Source organism: Oncorhynchus masou, chromosome 12, assembly GCF_036934945.1.
Source record: "Oncorhynchus masou masou isolate Uvic2021 chromosome 12, UVic_Omas_1.1, whole genome shotgun sequence".
Lineage (NCBI taxonomy): Eukaryota > Metazoa > Chordata > Actinopteri > Salmoniformes > Salmonidae > Oncorhynchus > Oncorhynchus masou.
The window spans coordinates 63,513,175-63,532,018 of NC_088223.1; the positions used below are offsets into that span (position 1 = coordinate 63,513,175).

General features: G+C 41.1%; 1 protein-coding gene across 1 annotated transcript in view; it reads right to left on the minus strand.

Annotated features, from left to right (window-relative positions):
• Positions 1–11,965: 11,965 nt before the first annotated feature.
• The window catches only part of LOC135550638 (ribonuclease kappa-B), an 11,646-nt gene continuing 4,767 nt past the window's right edge, over positions 11,966–18,844 (minus strand). The window contains exons 2-3 of the mRNA XM_064981632.1: positions 12,936–13,018; positions 11,966–12,769 (exon numbers count right to left, since the gene is read on the minus strand). Of these exons, the coding sequence (XP_064837704.1) occupies positions 12,625–12,769; positions 12,936–13,018 (228 nt within the window). The 3' untranslated portion in view covers positions 11,966–12,624. The remainder of the gene's footprint in view (positions 12,770–12,935; positions 13,019–18,844) is intronic.

Below are 18,844 nucleotides of genomic sequence, written 5' to 3' on the forward strand. Positions count from 1 at the left end.
GCTCTGCTTCTTTCAGGTACACGAGGGTGGTCAGGTCAGAAACTGTCCGAGAGAGCTGGGGAGGAAGAAGAGGAAGATTGGACTGGTAAGAGCAGGTCAAAAACAAGACAAACAATCACTGTTTTGATCCAATTCTGGGCAAGAAAGGCAAGGAGAAGCAATCTTGTGTACAAGGCCACTATGTAAGGGCTGGGTTGCCAGATGCAGCACAAGCGAAGACATCAGAGAATCCAATTGACTGGATGACATTGAATGGAACCAATGTAGCAGCAGCACCCACAACTATCTTTCCACAATCTATGGAAAAGTGCACAAGAATCTTGAAACTGACCAAGAAATATGGGTTGAGTGGGACTGGATCCAGTAAGATAATTGACAGTCACCTTTTCTGTTATACGTTCACTCTCTCTGAGGATGAGGTGTAATTCTCTGTGGTCAGCTGTCATTCCACCATATCCTTCAGAACTGTGGAACATGTTGATATATGGTCAGAGAATGCTGATGGACATCAAATCAAACATTAGGTTTGTATGTCAGTTGATCTTTCCAGATCAATAGGATGCATTGTTTGCATTAAAACACATTTGCACAATTCTGGATTTTCTCTAGGTGTTTCCATCTCCAAGCCTAGTCTGACCTTTACTCTGTTCCAGCTGGCAACTCCTACCTGGGTCTCTGTAACTCATCCCAAAATGTCTCCCTTAAATCAAGCCGCTCTGCTAATTTGGACACTGAAAAGAGACAATCACAACATGTTTGCAAATATATTCACAAATAACTCATTATTCAAATGTAATAAATCCACAGATAACTCTGACAATTTACAGGTGTTGAAGACACCAGTGAATGGGTCATTTTGTGTACAATCTCTCTGGAACAGTCCAGCGCGCACGTGACTATTCCACCTTTCCATTGCCGTCTTTACTCTGAAGTTCTTATGGTAAAGTATTTAAACGACTTGTTGGAGGTTGCGATTGCTGTTGGCATAATTTTAAAACGTAACATTGACAAGAAACCTTGTCAGTACTTGCATGTCTTCAGACTGAACACAGCGTCTGTCACAACGCTACCAAACGTTCTACTGAGTGTAGTCAGAGACGAAAGACGCGAAGCGAGAGGTTTTTCTCCGCCCACGAAAATATTTGTTTGTTTGGAGGTCACTAACCACGTTTCCATCCGACATTTTTATGAAGATGAATTACAAGTGACGACTCGGTTTATGGAAACATGAAATGCCGGTAAAATTGTATAAATGCCGACATTCAATTTGTTCTTCAACATGGTGGGCTCTTTTTGTGTAGGTAAAATTAAATTATGGCGAAATGGCAGTGGAAACGCTTTTATGCGCAAATATTGATATAATAACCATCATATCGAAGTAAATTTGGAGTCACGCGATGATATGTTGTGTGGTCCTCGCACATCGACTCATGCATATTATTAGGCTACATATGAACTTCACAGGGTGGTGAGTGAGTTTGATGCTCCTTTCCAATAAATAGGTTCTTATTCTGACAAATCGTTTCGTTTTTATCCAGAATAATCTCATAATGTAGGTAGCCTACCCTCACTGCGAGTTGTTGTATTATTTTGTTTAGGAATGTAGTGGAGTAAAAGGCAAAGTTGTCAAAAAATATAAATAGTAATGTACAGATATATATTTTAAAATATTTCTGTAGTACTTTAAAATATTTTTACTTAAGTACTTTACACCACTGCTTTTCCTATGAAATGACATGCACATTTCTTTTTAGCCTACATTTAGTTTCAGGGCTGGGTTTTATTTGAATCGTACCATCCACCAGCACGGCATTGTTTATTAATCAAAACCACCTGCAAAGTTTGCGAGTCGCGACTGAGCTGATCATATTTATCTGCAGCAAAGATGGTGGATAAATAAAGATAATTCACTCAGGCGTTTACCATTTAAAAATGTTTGTCAGTTTCGAAGGACACATGGCCCTCGACCTTCGCATCTCCCGAGTCCGTACGGGAGTTGCAGCGATGAGACAAGAGTGTAACTACTACCAATTGGATACCACGAAATTGGGGAGAAAAAAGGGCTAAAAAAAGATTTCCTTTCACTGGAACTCAGGGGCCTAGCCTGAAATATAAAAAACAACCCTAGACTATTATTCCTCCTCCACCAAACTTTACAGTTGGCAGGTACCATTCTCCTGGCATCTGCCAAACCCAGATTTGTCCGTCAGACTACCGGATGGTGAAGCATGATTCATCACTCCAGATAACTTGTTTCCACTGCTCCGAAGTCCAATGACTGCTAGCTTTGCACCACTCCAGCCGACGCTTGGCATTGCGCATGGTGATCTTAGGCTTGTGTGCAGCTGCTTGGCCATGGAAACCCAGACGAACTGTTCTTGTGCTGACAATGCTTCCAGAGTGTTGCAACCGAGAACCGAAGATTTTACATGCTACGCGCTTCAGCACTTGGCAGTGCCATTCTGTGAGCTTGTGTGGCCTACCACTTCACGGCTGAGCCATTGTTTCTCGTATATGTTTCCATTTCACAATGTCAGCAGTTACAGTTGACCGGGGTAGCTCTAGCAGGGCAGAAATTTGATGAACTGATTGACTTGTTGGAAAGGTGGCATCCTACATACTGTATGACGGGACCATGTTGAAAGTCACTGAGCTCTTGAATAAAACCATTCTACTGCCAATGACTATGGAGATTGCATGGCTGTGTGCCAAATCCACTTACGTGAAGAGGTGACCACATACTATTGTATATATAGTGAATGTAATAGGCAATTGATAAACACTATATATATATATATATACAGGGCATTCAGAAAACCCTTGAATGAGTAGGTGTGTACAAACTTTGGACTGGTACACACCTACTCATTCAAGGGTTTTTCTTTATTTTGTACTATTTTCTACATTGTAGAATAATAGTGAAGACATCAAAACTATGAAATAACACACATTGAAACATGTAGTATCCAAAAAACTGTTAAACAAATCAAAATATATTTTTGATTTTAGATTCTTCAAAGTAGCCACCCTTTGCCTTGATGACACACTTGGCATTCTCTCAACCAGTTTCATGAGGTGTCACCTGGAATGCTTTTCTAACAGTCTTGAAGGAGTTCCCACATATGCCGAGCACTTGTTGGCTGCTTTTCCTTCACTCTGCAGTCCAACTCATCCCAAACCATCTCAATTGGGTTAAGGTCGGGTGATTGTGGAGGCCAGGTCATCTGATACAGCCCTCCATCACTCTCCTTCTTGGTCAAATAGCCCTTACACAACTTGGAGGTGTGTTGGATCATTGTCCTGTTGAAAAACAAATGATAGGCCCACTAAGCCCAAACCAGATGGGATGGCGTATCACTGCAGAATGCTGTGGTAGCCATGCTGGTTAAGTGTGCCTTGAATTCTAAAGAAATCACTGGCAGTGTCACCAGCAAAGCACCATCACACCTCCTCCTCCATGCTTCACGGTGGGAACTACACATGCGGAGATCCTCAGTTCACCTTCTCTGCATCTCACAAAGTCACAGAGGTTGGAACCAACATCTCAAATTTGAACTCATCAAACCAAAGGACAGATTTCCACAACTGAAGTCTATTGCTCGTGTTTCTTGGCCCAAGCAAGTCTTTTCTTCTTATTGGTGTCCTTTAATAGTGGTTTCTTTGCAGCAATTCTTCCATGAAGGCCTGATTCACGCAGCAACACACTGCCTGACAAACAATGTATACGAAATGCTTCAGTCTGGTTGTAGACCCCATCATAGCACTGAGACTGCACTTGTGAAGGTGGTAAATGACCTTTTAATGGCATCAGACCGAGGCTTTGCATCTGTCCTCGTGCTCCTAGACCTTAGTGCTGCTTTTGATACCATCGATCACCACATTCTTTTGGAGAGATTGGAAACCCAAATTGGTCTACACGGACAAGTTCTGGCCTGGTTTAGATCTTATCTGTCGGAACGATATCAGTTTGTCTCTGTGAATGGTTTGTCATCTGACAAATCAACTGTAAATTTCAGTGTTCCTCAAGGTTCCGTTTTAGGAGCACTATTGCTTTCACTATATATTTTACCTCTTGGGGATGTCATTCGAAAACATAATGTTAACTTTCACTGCTATGCGGATGACACACAGCTGTACAAGCCCCAAAATTGCCCTCTCTAGAAGCATGTGTTTCAGACATAAGGAAGTGATGGCTGCAAACTTTCTACTTTTAAACTCGGACAAAATAGAGATGCTTGTTCTAGGTCCCAAGAAACAAAGAGATCTTCTGTTGAATCTGATAATTAATCTTAATGGTTGTACAGTCGTCTCAAATAAAACTGTGAAGGACCTCGACGTTACTCTGGACCCTGATCTCTCTTTTGAAGAACATATCAAGACCATTTCAAGGACAGCTTTTTTCCATCTACGTAACATTGCAAAAATCTGAAACTTTCTGTCCAAAAATTATGCAGAAAATTAATCCATGCTTTTGTCACTTCTAGGTTAGACCACTGCAATGCTCTACTGTCCGGCTACCCGGACAAAGCACTAAATAAACTTCAGTTAGTGCTAAATATGGCTGCTAGAATCCTGACTAGAACCAAAATATTTGATCATATTACTCCAGTGCTAGCCTCCCTACACTGACTTCCTGTCAAAGCAAGCGCTGATTTCAAGGTTTTACTGCTAACCTACAAAGCATTACATGGGCTTGCTCCTACCTATCTCTCTGATTTGGTCCTGCCGTACATACCTACACGTACGCTACGGTCACAAGACGCAGGCCTCCTAATTGTCTCCTAATTAGAATTTCTAAGCAAACAGCTGGAGGCAGGGCTTTCTCCTATAGAGCTCCATTTTTATGGAACGGTCTGCCTACCCATGTCAGAGACGCAAACTCAGTCTCAACATATGTCTTTACTGAAGACTCATCTCTTCAGTGGGTCATATGATTGAGTGTAGTTTGGCCCAGGAGTGGGAAGGTGAACGGAAAGGCTCTGGAGCAACGAACCGCCCTTGCTGTCTCTGCCTGGCCGGTTCCCCTCTTTCCACTGGGATTCTCTGCCTCTAACCCTATTACGGGCTGAGTCACTGGCTTACTGGTGCTCTCTCATACCGTCCCTGGGAGGGGTGCGTCACCTGAGTGGGTTGAGTCACTGATGTGATCATCCTGTCTGGGTTGTGCCGTGGCGGAGATCTTTGTGGGCTATACTCAGCCTTGTCTCAGGATGGTAAGTTGGTGGTTGAAGATATCCCTCTAGTGGTGTGGGGGCTGTGCTTTGGCAAAGTAGGTGGGGTTATATCCTTCCTGTTTGGCCCTGTCCGGGGGTGTCCTCGGATGGGGCCACAGTGTCTCCTGACCCCTCCTGTCTCAGCCTCCAGTATTTATGCTGCAGTAGTTTATGTGTCGGGGGGCTAGGGTCAGTTTGTTATATCTGGAGTACTTCTCCTGTCCTATTCGGTGCCCTGTGTGAATTTAAGTGTGCTCTCTCTAATTCTCTCTTTCTCTCTTTCTTTCTCTCTCTCGGAAGACCTGAGCCCTAGGACCATGCCTCAGGACTACCTGACATGATGACTCCTTGCTGTCCCCAGTCCACCTGGCCGTGCTGCTGCTCCAGTTTCAACTGTTCTGCCTTTTTATTATTGGACCATGCTGGTCATTTAAGAACATTTGAACATCTTGGCCATGTTCTTTTATAATCTCCACCCGGCACAGCCAGAAGAGGACTGGCCACCCCACATAGCCTGGTTCCTCTCTAGGTTTCTTCCTAGGTTTTGGCCTTTCTAGGGAGTTTTTCCTAGCCTCCGTATCTGTGTCTGTTTCTCTTTGCGTGCATTTCTCTCTCTCTCTCTCTCTCTGTCTGTTTATCTTTCTCTGTCTCACTTTCTCTTTCTCTTGTGATCAACAATAACCAACCTTGGCCTTGGGTCCTATGTGATTCTTCTTTGTAATTGCTCCTAATTTTTAAATGCCTTTATTCTCTCTGTCTAGGTAATATCAGCATCTGCAATGATGACCTGACATTCAGGAACATGGACATGAGCAAGATCCTAGAATCGTCCTGCAGTGACACGGAAGGAAAGGAGAGTGAAGAGAAGGAAGCGCTAAGGGTGGTCACACCCTAGTGGATTCCTACCTACTCGAATACCCCAACAACATCCTGTCGGTCCCCATGCCAGACCTATCTCAGCTCACACTCTCCTCCCATGACACCTCTCAGGTAGGGACCGCTGGTTTACTAACAGACAAACAACAAGTGAACTTCTACAAACTTGTTTATTTGTCTAGATGGAGTTGTATTGATACCAAATACACTTTTTTAATATCTCCTTATATTACCTAACCAAACAGGTGCCACGAGTTCCATTCCAAACCCTGGCCATGGTGGAGCCAGACAGAGTACCCTCCAACATCACAAGACCTCCACCCATCATCACAAAAGGTCATTCCCACAGTAAATATAGGTCTAACTTTGTTAATTCCCTGACCAAAAAGACAACTAGACACCAGTTGACTGCACAAGGCAGTAAAGCATTATAATGATTACATTAATGTGGGTACAACCTTGTAGATAACTGGTTGTGTTGTCCTGTGTACAGTGGCGTCCCATCATACACACACTACCGGCCAAAAGTTTTAGAACACCTAAACGGTTGGAAAAGCATTCCAGGTGAAACTGGTTGAGAGAATGCCAAGAGTGTGCAAAGCTGTCATCAAGGCAAAGGGTGGCTATTTGAAGAATCTCAAATATATAATATATTTGATTTGTTTAACAATTTTTTTGTTTAGTATATTATTCCATTGTTTTGATGTCACTATTATTCTACAATTTTTTTTTTTTGTAAAAATAAAGAAAAACCCTTGAATGAGTAGGTGTTCTAAAACTTTTGACCAGTTGTGTATATATAATTTATAAATCCAAAAAATGTGTACAAGTTTGAGCATATGTTCATTCGGCCTATGGATTTTTTTGTTTGTTATCAGCAAAAATTAGATTGAGCAATAAAAGCCCCTCTTTTATTCCATAGGTTTGGGATCCACATTATGCAGCTGTTGCAAGAGCTCAGTGTTCACTGTCTGTTCATTTGTTTAAAAAACAATGATTGATAGGCAGTTTAAACTTCTTGAATTCAACCAATATTGTGTTGAAATACACATTTAGATTTGTAATCAGCCGTCCACAACAACCACAATCCGTAAGGCACAAATAGCTAAATGAGAGAGCAGCAGTGTGATTCACATCAATGCGTAATGTAGATATCAATAGTAAGTGATATCTGCATCGCCGTAGACGACACCACTGCTGTCATCCTTACCTCCAAGCGTTTATTCAAATGGGATAATCTTTGGATGCCGATGGCAGTCGCACCATTGGAAGACACAGCTCTTTTCCCGCGATCCATCAAACACATTTGGTGTGTCATCATAGTGGTCTCTGACTTGTGGTCAGACTCGCTCAGGTAGAACAAACTTACATTTGCGCCTTTTTTCAATGTTGATTTGAAATGTCATTAAGAAAACAGAAGTGTCAAAAAAAAAATTCAGCAAACATACTTTCTGAATGTAAAAGCAATCCTCGAAGTCATCATCTAGTTTTTCAAAAGTATCTGTAATCTGATTGCTGGTAATGTAACGGATTACAGTTACCGGTTTTCGTAATCCTTTACATGTAAGGGATTACATGTAATCCGATACTCCCCAACCCTGCAGTTAGGGCACTTGCCAAAAGAGATTATCTGTGTTCTTTACATTTTGTTGTGTAGGAAATAGAAATGTGTCTGTCATTATTTACACTACAGTCTAACTGTTATTCAACTAAGCTGTTTTTGGAATATCAAATGCCAACAACAATGGTGGTTTAGTTTGTCTTGCAAAATAACCTTTTTTTGTCGAACATTGTGGATGTCAATGTCAACAATTAAATGTTTAAAAACAATATATTATTAGCTTTTTTTAAGTAGCTTAAAAAATATATTTCCTTAGTAAATTAGTAAACTATGTGACTGACTTCCTATTCATCTGTAGACTAATTATTTTTTTTTTTTTTATCAGAACACAAAAGGTTTGGAACGGCAACAAGCTGTCAATCATTTACATAACTACGTTTCACAGGTCATGTGCATGACACAAGTAATTTTTCCAACAATTGTTTACAGACAGATTATTTCACTTATAATTCACTGTATCACAATTCCAGTGGGTCAGAATTTTACATACACTAAGTTGACTGTGCCTTTAAACAGCTTGGAAAATTTCATGAAATTATGTCATGGCTTTAGAAACTTCTGATAGGCTAATTTACAGAATTTGAGTCAATTGGAGGTGTACTTGTTGATGTATTTCAAGGCCTACCTTCAAACTCACTGCCTCTTTGCTTGACATCATGGGAAAATCAAAAGAAATCAGCCACGACTTCAGAAAATAAATTGTAGACCTCCACAAGTCTGGTTCATCCTTGGGAGCAATTTTCAAATGCCTGAAGGTACCACACTAATCTATACAAACAATAGTATGCAAGTATAAACACCATGGGACCACGCAGCCATCATACCGCTCAGGAAGGAGACGCATTCTGTCTCCTAGAGATGAACGTACTTTGGTGCGAAAAGTGCAAATCAATCTCAGAACAACAGCAAAGGACCTTGTGAAGATGCTGGAGGAAACAGGTACAAAAGTATCTATATCCACAGTAAAACGAGTCCTATATCGACATAACCTGAAAGGCCGCTCAGCAAGGAAGAAGTCACTGCTCCAAACCCACCATAAAAAAGCCAGACTACGGTTTGCAACTGCACATGGGGACAAAAATCGTACTTTTTGGAGACATGTCCTCTGTTCTGATGAAACAAAAATAGAACTGTTTGGCCTTAATGACCAACATTATGTTTGGAGGAAAAAGGGGGAGGCTTGCAAACCGAAGACACCATCCCAACTGTGAAGCACGGGGGTGGCAGCATCATGTTGTGGGGGTGCTTTGCTGCAGGAGGGACTGCTGCACTTCACAAAATAGATGGCATCATGAGGCAGAAAAATTATGTAGATATATTAAAGCAACATCTCAAGACATCAGTCAAGAAGTTAAAGCTTGGTCACAAATGGGTCTTCCAAATGGACAATGACCCCAAGCATACTTCCAAAGTTGTGGAAAAATGGCTTAAGGACAACAAAGTCAAGGTATTGGAGTGGCCATCACAAAGCCCTGACCTCAATCCCATAGAAAATGTGTGGGAAGAACTGAAAAAGCGTGTGCGAGCAAGGATGCCTACAAACCTGACACCAGCTCTGTCAGGAGGAATGGGTCAAAATTTACCCAACTTATTGTGGGAAGTTTGTGGAAGGCTACCTGAAACCTTTGACCCAAGTTAAACAATTTAAAGGCAATGCTACCAAATACTAATTGAGTGCATGTAAGCTTCTGACCCACTGGGAATGTGATGAAAGAAACCAATTATTTTGACTATTAATCTGACATTTCACATTCTTAAAATAAAGTGGTGATCCTAACTGACCTAAGACAGGGAATTTTTTACTAGTATTAAATGTCAGCAATTGTGAAAAACTGAGTTTAAATGTATTGGCTAAGGTGTATGTACTTTTCCGACTTGAACTGTAGATGTTCACTTGACAATTATTATTTTAATTTTGTCATGCCAATTTTGAGCAGAATTCATTGTGACTAATTTGTTTTAAGGTCCAGAGAACAAGGTGCAAGGGGAAAATAACAAGGTATGGGCCCATTTTGCAATCCATTTACAAGCTGATGTTAGCAAAACAGATACTTTGAACTGGTATAGGTGAGGATGGTTTGACTAAACCCCCCATATAATTACAGTAATATTTATGTATGTTCTACCCATTATGTTTATATGACAGAACCACACATATTTTTACTTTCTCAGGGTAATCCTCCCCCCTCTTCCAAGTGCAAATCCAACTCCTGTGTAAGTTTGGCTGTATTTACACAGGCAACCCAATGCTGATATTTGTTTCACTTATTGTTTTTTTTTACCAATCAGATAAATTCTTTAGCCAATAATTGGGAAAAAAAATCAGAATCTGTCTGCCTGTGTAAACTCAGCCTATCCTTTTCTGAACCCTGAAGACTCATTAGGTCCCAGAGCTTGAGTCACACAGACGCCTACAGTCAAGGGTTAAATACCTGATCGGTCACATAGAGTCAATTGGATATTATATGTGGTTAGAAATTGTGTGACAGACCCTCTTCTACACTGTGTTTGTCAGATGCTAACCATCGCAGATATGAAAAACCTGGGAGGACTTGGCGATAAAGCGATAACATGAAACATTAAAAAAAATCTGATCTGATATATTATGACGCAAAGGTAAAGAAAAAACCAATTATTTTCCACGTGGGTCTGACTGATGACACAGCCAGTATCAAAGTCACTGTATATGGGAAGGAGTGATATGACTTATTCCAAAAGGGAAGCTTTTACCAGTTCAAAGCCCTCATTGTGGAAGGGGATATAGTGAAGCTCACAAAAAAAGTGTCCAAAACAAGCCAATTAGAAGTTCCTCAGAGGCTGGAGTTGGAGGCAAGAATGCTCATTGAACTGGCCGACCATCCAATCTGCTCCATCACTGATGTCAAGGCCTCTTACCCAGGCAGCTAGATGAGCATTGATGGAACTGTTATTGATGTGAGTCATACAGTACCTCTTGAAATGACCTTAACTAAAAACAATTAACAAAGGGTTATTTTAACGACACCCTCTCTTTGTTCAGATGACACCTGTGAGTAAAGTGAATGTGAAAAAGGAGAGCACCAGGAAGTTGATTGAGCGCCACAGCATGACCTTGCAGGATGAGACTGGTTCTATTGAGGTCTGTCTCTGGAGAGAGCAGGCCCGCAACTGCAGTGCTTTGGTTGGAGATGCCGGAAGGGTGACCAATGTGTACTCCAGTGAGTACTTTGACAGTATTTCTCTAAACTCAACTGGAAGAACCAGTGTTTATAAGGTGGGTCCTGTTACTAAGTGCCAGGTGGTCTGCCATTGCCTCTGCTTTTCAAATAGATGATCAGCTCTTTATTGCAGGCTCGTAATGATATTCATAAAAAAACCTATAAATGTTATGGTCTCTCTCACTCTGTGGTGTAAATTAGGTCCAGCCTGCTACTTTGGATACTGTCTATTGAAGCAATTGAAAAGTGTACTAAGATGGGGGTGACCATGGAAACAGACAGATGGAAAGCTGAGACCCTTCATTGTAGCATCGGAGATCCTGGTACAGACCTATGGCATTAAACTTGAGGGAGACTTTGAAGAGGCTTCTTAAGATAATGCCGCCTTTTGCAGAGGCAAAAATACAAGGCAATAGAATTACAACTCTCAAAGATTGAAGTCCATCCTGAATGATAAAGGTTTTGCGGATGAAAAGTTGGATTACTGGCAACTTTGGCCACATAATCAATGACTTGAGCTAGAATATAATTGTTAATATATTCATTTGTATTTTTACTTGAACTTTTTCATTTAGTAATGAACTCAGCTGAAGTGTTACACCGCAAACAAATATCATTGAATCCAAGATTTGTCTGAGTTCAGTTTAATTCCGCATGTAAAACCATTGTATTTCACCAGTGGTAAGAGAGGGGTAATGGGTTTCTATCTTTAAACTATTAAACACAATGTATTCAGCTAAAAGAAATAGCTTTTATTAGAAGCTGAAAGAGACCTGGCTGATGCTTGTATTATAAATACTGTACATAAGGCTCTATTTCAATCTGTATGCGCAATAAAAATCTAATGGTAATTTCCAATTGAGCAGACATATGCAGCGTTTACCGTCAACGCAGGACCATTGCCTTTACATTTCAATTGGGCTTCAATGCTGAACTTCTGCAATATGGATTGAATAGAGCCCATCAAACCCCAATGTTTATCCTTGCCACCGTCATGTTTTCTTTTCGGGGAGGCTTGGCTATGGCCTTTTGTCAAACATGTATCATCAAGGAAGCAATTTCCTTTTTATCCTTCCAGTTTATTGCAGGGAACATCTACAAGAGATTGAGGTCCTTCACATCAAGTACCATTTAGATAGGAAAACAAACACATTAAATAAATACTTCATTCAAACATTTGGTGCACCATATTTTTCTGAGGAACTACTACACAAGTGACTAACAAATTAAGAGCTATATCTCAACAGCATAATTCACAACAGCAAACACGAAAGACAGTACACAAAATGTACATATTTAACCATTTTTGACATCTCTTGATTTGACAAACATTGACCATTATGAATTTGCAGTGAACTACGATTGCTCTATTGAAAGAGATCGTTCTATATATTTTTTTAAACGTTGTAGTTGTCTGTTGCATCTAGGAATGTGTGTTGAGTTATCTAGCACACATGATGTATGCACTGAAATGGTCCTTGAGGGGAACAAGATTTACAATTTTATTCACCATGATCAATTGACAGTTCGCATTTTTGGTCAATTCAATAAATAGTTGTATGCAAATACAAGGAATGATTCATTAGCATATAACAGACATGACTTATGTTGAATGTTTTACTCTGAAGTTACAAATAAATAGCTTTTTATAAGGTTGCTTCCCTTGAGAACTTGAAATAGAGTGTGTGTGTGTAATCTTCTGATGCTGCAGGTGAACTTATGTCACCATATACTCCTGGCGCTTGTTGAGTCGAACCTGGCAGAGTGACACCGCTCCCACTGCAACATAAATGGCTGCTGCGATGAAGCAGTTGATGCCCACCTGGTTGTAGAGTCCATATATGGTCCCCGGGGGGTTCTTACTGTAGGGCAGAGAGAGAGATGAAAGAAACAGTTGAGTTTGGGGGAAAACCCAAGAGAGACAATATGGGATGGTTTTCTAAGGGTGAATTCAAAAGGGTTCTAAACTAGAAGAGAAACTCAGTTCATTGTAAGAGTCTAATGGTTCCTTTTCTTCACACCACTTACTCATTGCGGATGTCCTCCTCTGTGAAGGGCACGTCCTCAATCAATACAGCAGACTTTGCACTGAAGAAGATCCCCAACATCACCTACAATACAACAAGAGAATAGATATGTTATGCATTATGCACATTCAGTGTAGTCAGAGAGTAAAGGGGTTTGTATTACGGGGCCAATTAGGGCCTGTCATGCCAAAGTGTCCCCCTCTACGAGATTCGATGATTTCTAGCTTCTGTTGCCAAAACTTGCAACAATCTGACCGGATTAAGTAATGAACCAAAGCATCTGTTGCTATGCTGGTTACTTGGCTCCATTTTACCTCATAGCAGTTGCGAAGGAGGATGCGGGCAGTCCTAGTTCACCTCACCTAGTCCTCGCCAAAATGATTACCTCAGATTGGCTCTCCAAGGACGGTGTTTTTGACAGTGACAACCTGCTAACTACTAAGTGAAATTCAAAAAAATGACTTGTTTCAAAGAATTCTATAAAATAAAGTGTTGAATGCATATGTATTCACCCCCTTTGCTATGAAGCCCCTAATTAAGATCTGGTGCAACCAATTACCTTCAGAAGTCACATAATTAGTTAAATAATGTCCACCTGTGTGCAATCTAAGTGTCACAATCTCAGTATATACAGTGGGGCAAAAAAGTATTTAGTCAGCCACCAATTGTGCACGTTCTCCCACTTAAAAAGATGAGAGGCCTGTAATTTGCATCATAGGTACAATTCAACTATGACAGACAAAATGAAAAAAGAAAATCCAGAAAATCACATTGTAGGATATTTAATGAATTTATTTGCAAATTATGGTGGAAAATAAGTATTTGGTCACCTACAAACTCCACTATGGCCAAGACCAAAGAGCTGTCAAAGGACACCAGAAACAAAATTGTAGACCTGCACCTGGCTGGGAAGACTGAATCTGCAATAGGTAAGCAGCTTGGTTTGAAGAAATCAACTGTGGGAGCAATTATGAGGAAATGGAAGACATACAAGACCACTGATAATCTCCCTCAATCTGGGGCTCCATGCAAGATCTCACCCCGTGGGGTCAAAATGATCACAAGAACGGTGAGCAAAAATCCCAGAACCACACAGGGGGACCTAGTGAATGACCTGCAGAGAGCTGGGACCAAAGTAACAAAGCCTACCATCAGTAACACACTACGCCGCCAGGGACTCAAATCCTGCAGTGCCAGACGTGTCCGCCTGCTTAAGCCAGTACATGTCCAGGCCCGTCTGAAGTTTGCTAGAGAGCATTTGGATGATCCAGAATAAGATTGGGAGAATGTCATATGATCAGATGAAACCAAAATATAACTTTTTGGTAAAAACTCAACTACAATGTGATTTTCTGGATTTTCTTTTCTCATTTTGTCTGTCAAAGTTTAAGTGTACGACCTATGATGAAAATTACAGGCCTCATCTTTTTAAGTGGGAGAACTCGCACAATTGGTGGCTGACTAAATACTTTTGTGCCCCACTGTATGCACCTGTTCTGAAAGGCCCAGAGTCTGTAACACCACTAAGCAAGTGGCACCATGAAGACCAAGGAGCTCTCCAAACAGGTCAGGGACAAAGTTGTAGGAGAAGAACAGATCAGGGTTGGGTTATAAAAATAAATCAGAAACTTTGAACATCCCACAGAGCACCATTAAATCAATTATTAAAAAAATTAAAGTATATGGCACCACAACAAACCTGCCAAGAGAGGGCCACCCACCAAAACTCACAGACCAGGCAAGGAGGGCATTAAACAGAAGAAACAAAGAGACAACGATAACCCTGAAGGAGCTGCAAAGCTCCACAGAAGAGATTAGAGTATCTGTCCATAGGACCACTTTAAGTTGTAGACTCCACAGAGCTGAGCTTTACGGAAGAGTGGCCAGAAGAATGCCATTGTTAAAGAATAAAATAAGCAAAACGTTTGGTGTTCGACAAAAGGCATGTGGGAGACTCCCCAAACGTATGGAAGAAGGTACTCTGGTCAGATGAGACTAAAACTGAGCTTTTTGGCCATCAAGGAAAACGCTATGTCTGACACAAACCCAACACCTCATCACCCCGAGAATATCATCCCCACAATGAAGCATGGTGGTGGCAGCATCATGCTGTGGGGAGATTTTTCCCCACGGCAGGGACAGGGAAACTGGTCAGAATTGAAGGAATGATGGATGGAGCTAAATACGGGGAAATTCTTGAGGGAAACCTGTTTCAGTCTTCAAGAGATTTGAGACTGGGACTGAGGTTTATCTTCCAGTAGGACAATGACTAAGCATACTGCTAAAGCAACACTCGAGTGGTTTAAGGGGAAACATTTAAATGTCTTGGAAAGGCCTAGTCAAAGCCCAGACCTCAATCCAATTGAGAATCTGTGGTATGACTTAAAGATTGCTGTACACCAGCGGAACCCATCCAACTTGAAGGAGCTGGAGCAGTTTTGCATTGATGAATGGCCAAAAATCCCAGTAGCTAGATGTGCCAAGCTTATAGAGACATATTGTTAAATAGGAACAAACAATTTAAGCTGTTTTTAGATTGATGTTGCTAGCTACTCTACTTATATACCTCAGCCTGCTTGACCCAGCTACAGGAGCTGGCTAGCTAGCCAGACCGGTTATATTCTGTCACCAATGGCTTGTTTATATACTTTTTATTACAATTTGTTTTTCCATGGTACATAAGACATACTTCAATGTCTTACCTTGTCAATAGATATTGCTTTCCTACCCCCTCCTGCAGGTTTGGTGAATGGACCAGGAGATATCCCGTCCACCAGAACCAGTGAGTTCGGATCAGTCTGATTCCCTGTGCTCCGAGTTGGAGGGGGACCAGCTTGAGGTAGGCTGTACCTTTCAAAAGTGTTGTAAAGTACATATCTCCCATTTATAACACTGCACTAATCCATCACATTTTCTCACAGTAAAGTGTAACCTGTGTGTTTACATCTGTCTCCTACCCTGTTCCCTTTAACTCGGCTCCTGTTCTCCAGGACCTAGGGGTTCTGTCCAACACCCAGATGTGGATCCACCTGATGTCCTCTATTACCAACCACACTCCAACTTTTCATTACATCATCTACTGTTGTCATGCTCTGCTAAGAAAGTTCTTGCTCTATTATACTGGGTACATAAATGTGAAATACACACACGATTAAAAACACTAGCACTGCAAATACTCAGAACAAAGTGAGCATCAGTGCCTGGACTTTGCAGTCCCCCTTCTGAGACTGGCTGCCTGTTGAGAACAAGTGACAGGCAGAACCTCTCACCGACACTCACCGACACAGCAACCACCTCCTCTATATCCCACACATCAGAATTCAGTATTTTAGTCTGATTGCCATGTGAGTGTACAAAAAATGTGAAAATAAATTAATGACGAACTTTGATAGGTTTTGGTACCGTTATGTATTCAAATCTTTAATATGCTTCATAAGGTGTTCATGATTGTAAGTTATCCTTTGTTGGTATTTATTTATTCCAAATTATTCAGTGTTGTATCCTTGGACCCACAATATATATATATTTATAAATATAAAACAAATCGGAGGGGCCGTTTTTATTTTTCTATATATTTATAAATATTTATACAGTGGGGCAAAAAAGTATAGTCAGCCACCAATTGTGCAAGTTCTCCCACTTAAAAAGATGGAGGCCTGTAATTTTCATCATAGGTACACTTCAACTATGACAGACAAAATGAGAAGAAGAAAAAAATCCAGAAAATCACATTGTAGGATTTTGAATTTATTTATTTGCAAATTATGGTGGAAAATAAGTATTTGGTCAATAAAAGTTTCCCAATACTTTGTTATATACCCTTTGTTGGCAATGACAGAGGTCAAACGTTTTCTGTAAGTCTTTACAAGGTTTTCACACACTGTTGCTGGTATTTTGGCCCATTCCTCCATGCAGATTTCCTCTAGAGCAGTGATGTTTTGGGGCTGTTGCTGGGCAACACAGACTTTCAACTCCATCCAAAGATTTTCTATGGGGTTGAGATCTGGAGACTGGCTAGGCCACTCCAGGACCTTGAAATGCTTCTTACAAAGCCACTCCTTCGTTGCCCGGGCAGTGTGTTTGGGATCATTGTCATGCTGAAAGACCCAGCCATGTTTCATCTTCAATGCCCTTGCTGATGGAAGGAGGTTTTCACTCAAAATCTCACGATACATGGCCCCATTCATTCTTTCCTTTACACGGATCAGTCATTCTGGTCCCTTTGCAGAAAAACAGCCCCAAAGCATGATGTTTCCACCCCCATGCTTCACAGTAGGTATGGTGTTCTTTGGATGCAACTCAGCATTCTTTGTCCTCCAAACACGACGAGTTGAGTTTACCAAAAAGTTATATTTTGATTTCATCTGACATTCTCCCAATCTTCTTCTGGATCATCCAAATGCTCTCTAGCAAACTTCAGACGGGCCTGGACGTGTACTGGCTTAAGCAGGGGGACACGTCTGGCACTGCAGGATTTAAGTCCCTGGCAGCGTAGTGTTACTGATGTAGGCTTTGTTACTTTGGTCCCAGCTCTCTGCAGGTCATTCACTAGGTCCCCCCGTGTGGTTCTGGGATCTTTTCTCACCGTTCTTGTGATCATTTTGACCACACGGGGGTGAGATCTTGCGTGGAGCCCCAGATCGAGGGAGATTAGTGGTCTTGTAGGTCTTCCATTTCCTAATAATTGCTCTCACAGTTGATTTCTTCAAACCAAGCTGCTTACCTATTGCAGATTCAGTCTTCCCAGCCTGGTGCAGGTCTACAATTTTGTTTCTGGTGTCCTTTGACAGCTCTTTGGTCTTGGTCATAGTGGAGTTTGGAGTGTGACTGTTTGAGGTTGTGGACAGGTGTCTTTTATACTGATAACAAGTTCAAACAGGTGCCATTAATACAGGTAACGAGTGGAGGACAGAGGAGCCTCTTAAAGAATAAGTTACAGGTCTGTGAGAGCCAGACATCTTGCTTGTTTGTCGGTGACCAAATACTTATTTTCCACCCTAATTTGCAAATAAATCAAAAAATCCTACAATGTGATTTTCTGGATTTTTTTCTCTCATTTTGTCTGTCATAGTTGAAGTGTACCTATGATGAGAATTACAGGCCTCTCTCATCTTTATAAGTGGGAGAACTTGCACAATTGGTGGCTGACAAAATACTTTTTTTGCCCCACTGTATATAGAAATTAAGAATATATACACACCCACACACAAGGGCATATTAATGAGCTATGCGAGATAGAAAAATTAAATCATAGAGGACTACTGAAATTATATTTCAATGTCGATAAGGGAAGCATCCGATTGGCATTTCCACTCACTACCAAATATGGTGATGTGAAGAAGCCCAGTGGGTGGCAGTGGGAGGAGATGGAGCGAGATGGATTTTGGCAGACATTCTGTTCATATTCTCATGGATGAACCATTATCTCCATACAGTTTTCTGTTTTCAAAACTAGAATCTGTAACAAACAGAGTGCTGTATTTTGTAGACTTTGGCGAATTGAGTTATTCCACAAGTGCACAGAAATATGCAAATAAATGCTTGAACGTGCCAATAGGATCTCACTAGCTCGTGCTTGGCTCTGCACACATTGTTGTTTGTTCTGCCCACTATGATTAATTTACTCCCAATGGAAACGACAGGCTCTGGTCTACATTGGGTTAGTTATAAAAATCTGTTTTCACCAGAGAAGAACGGTCATGGCTAGAAGGGCTCTAGCTTTTGTTAGGATTTACTTTTCATAACAGGTTTAGCAGAAATTGCACAGCTGGTTAGGATAATTAGGCTAAGGTGGGGAAAGGGGTTAGGGTTAGCTAAAATGCAACCCCCCCCCGCCCCCCCAAAAAAAACAGAGTAAAGTTGACCATAGCTGGATGCCATCTAGACATGACCGAGAGGAAGAGGTAAAGC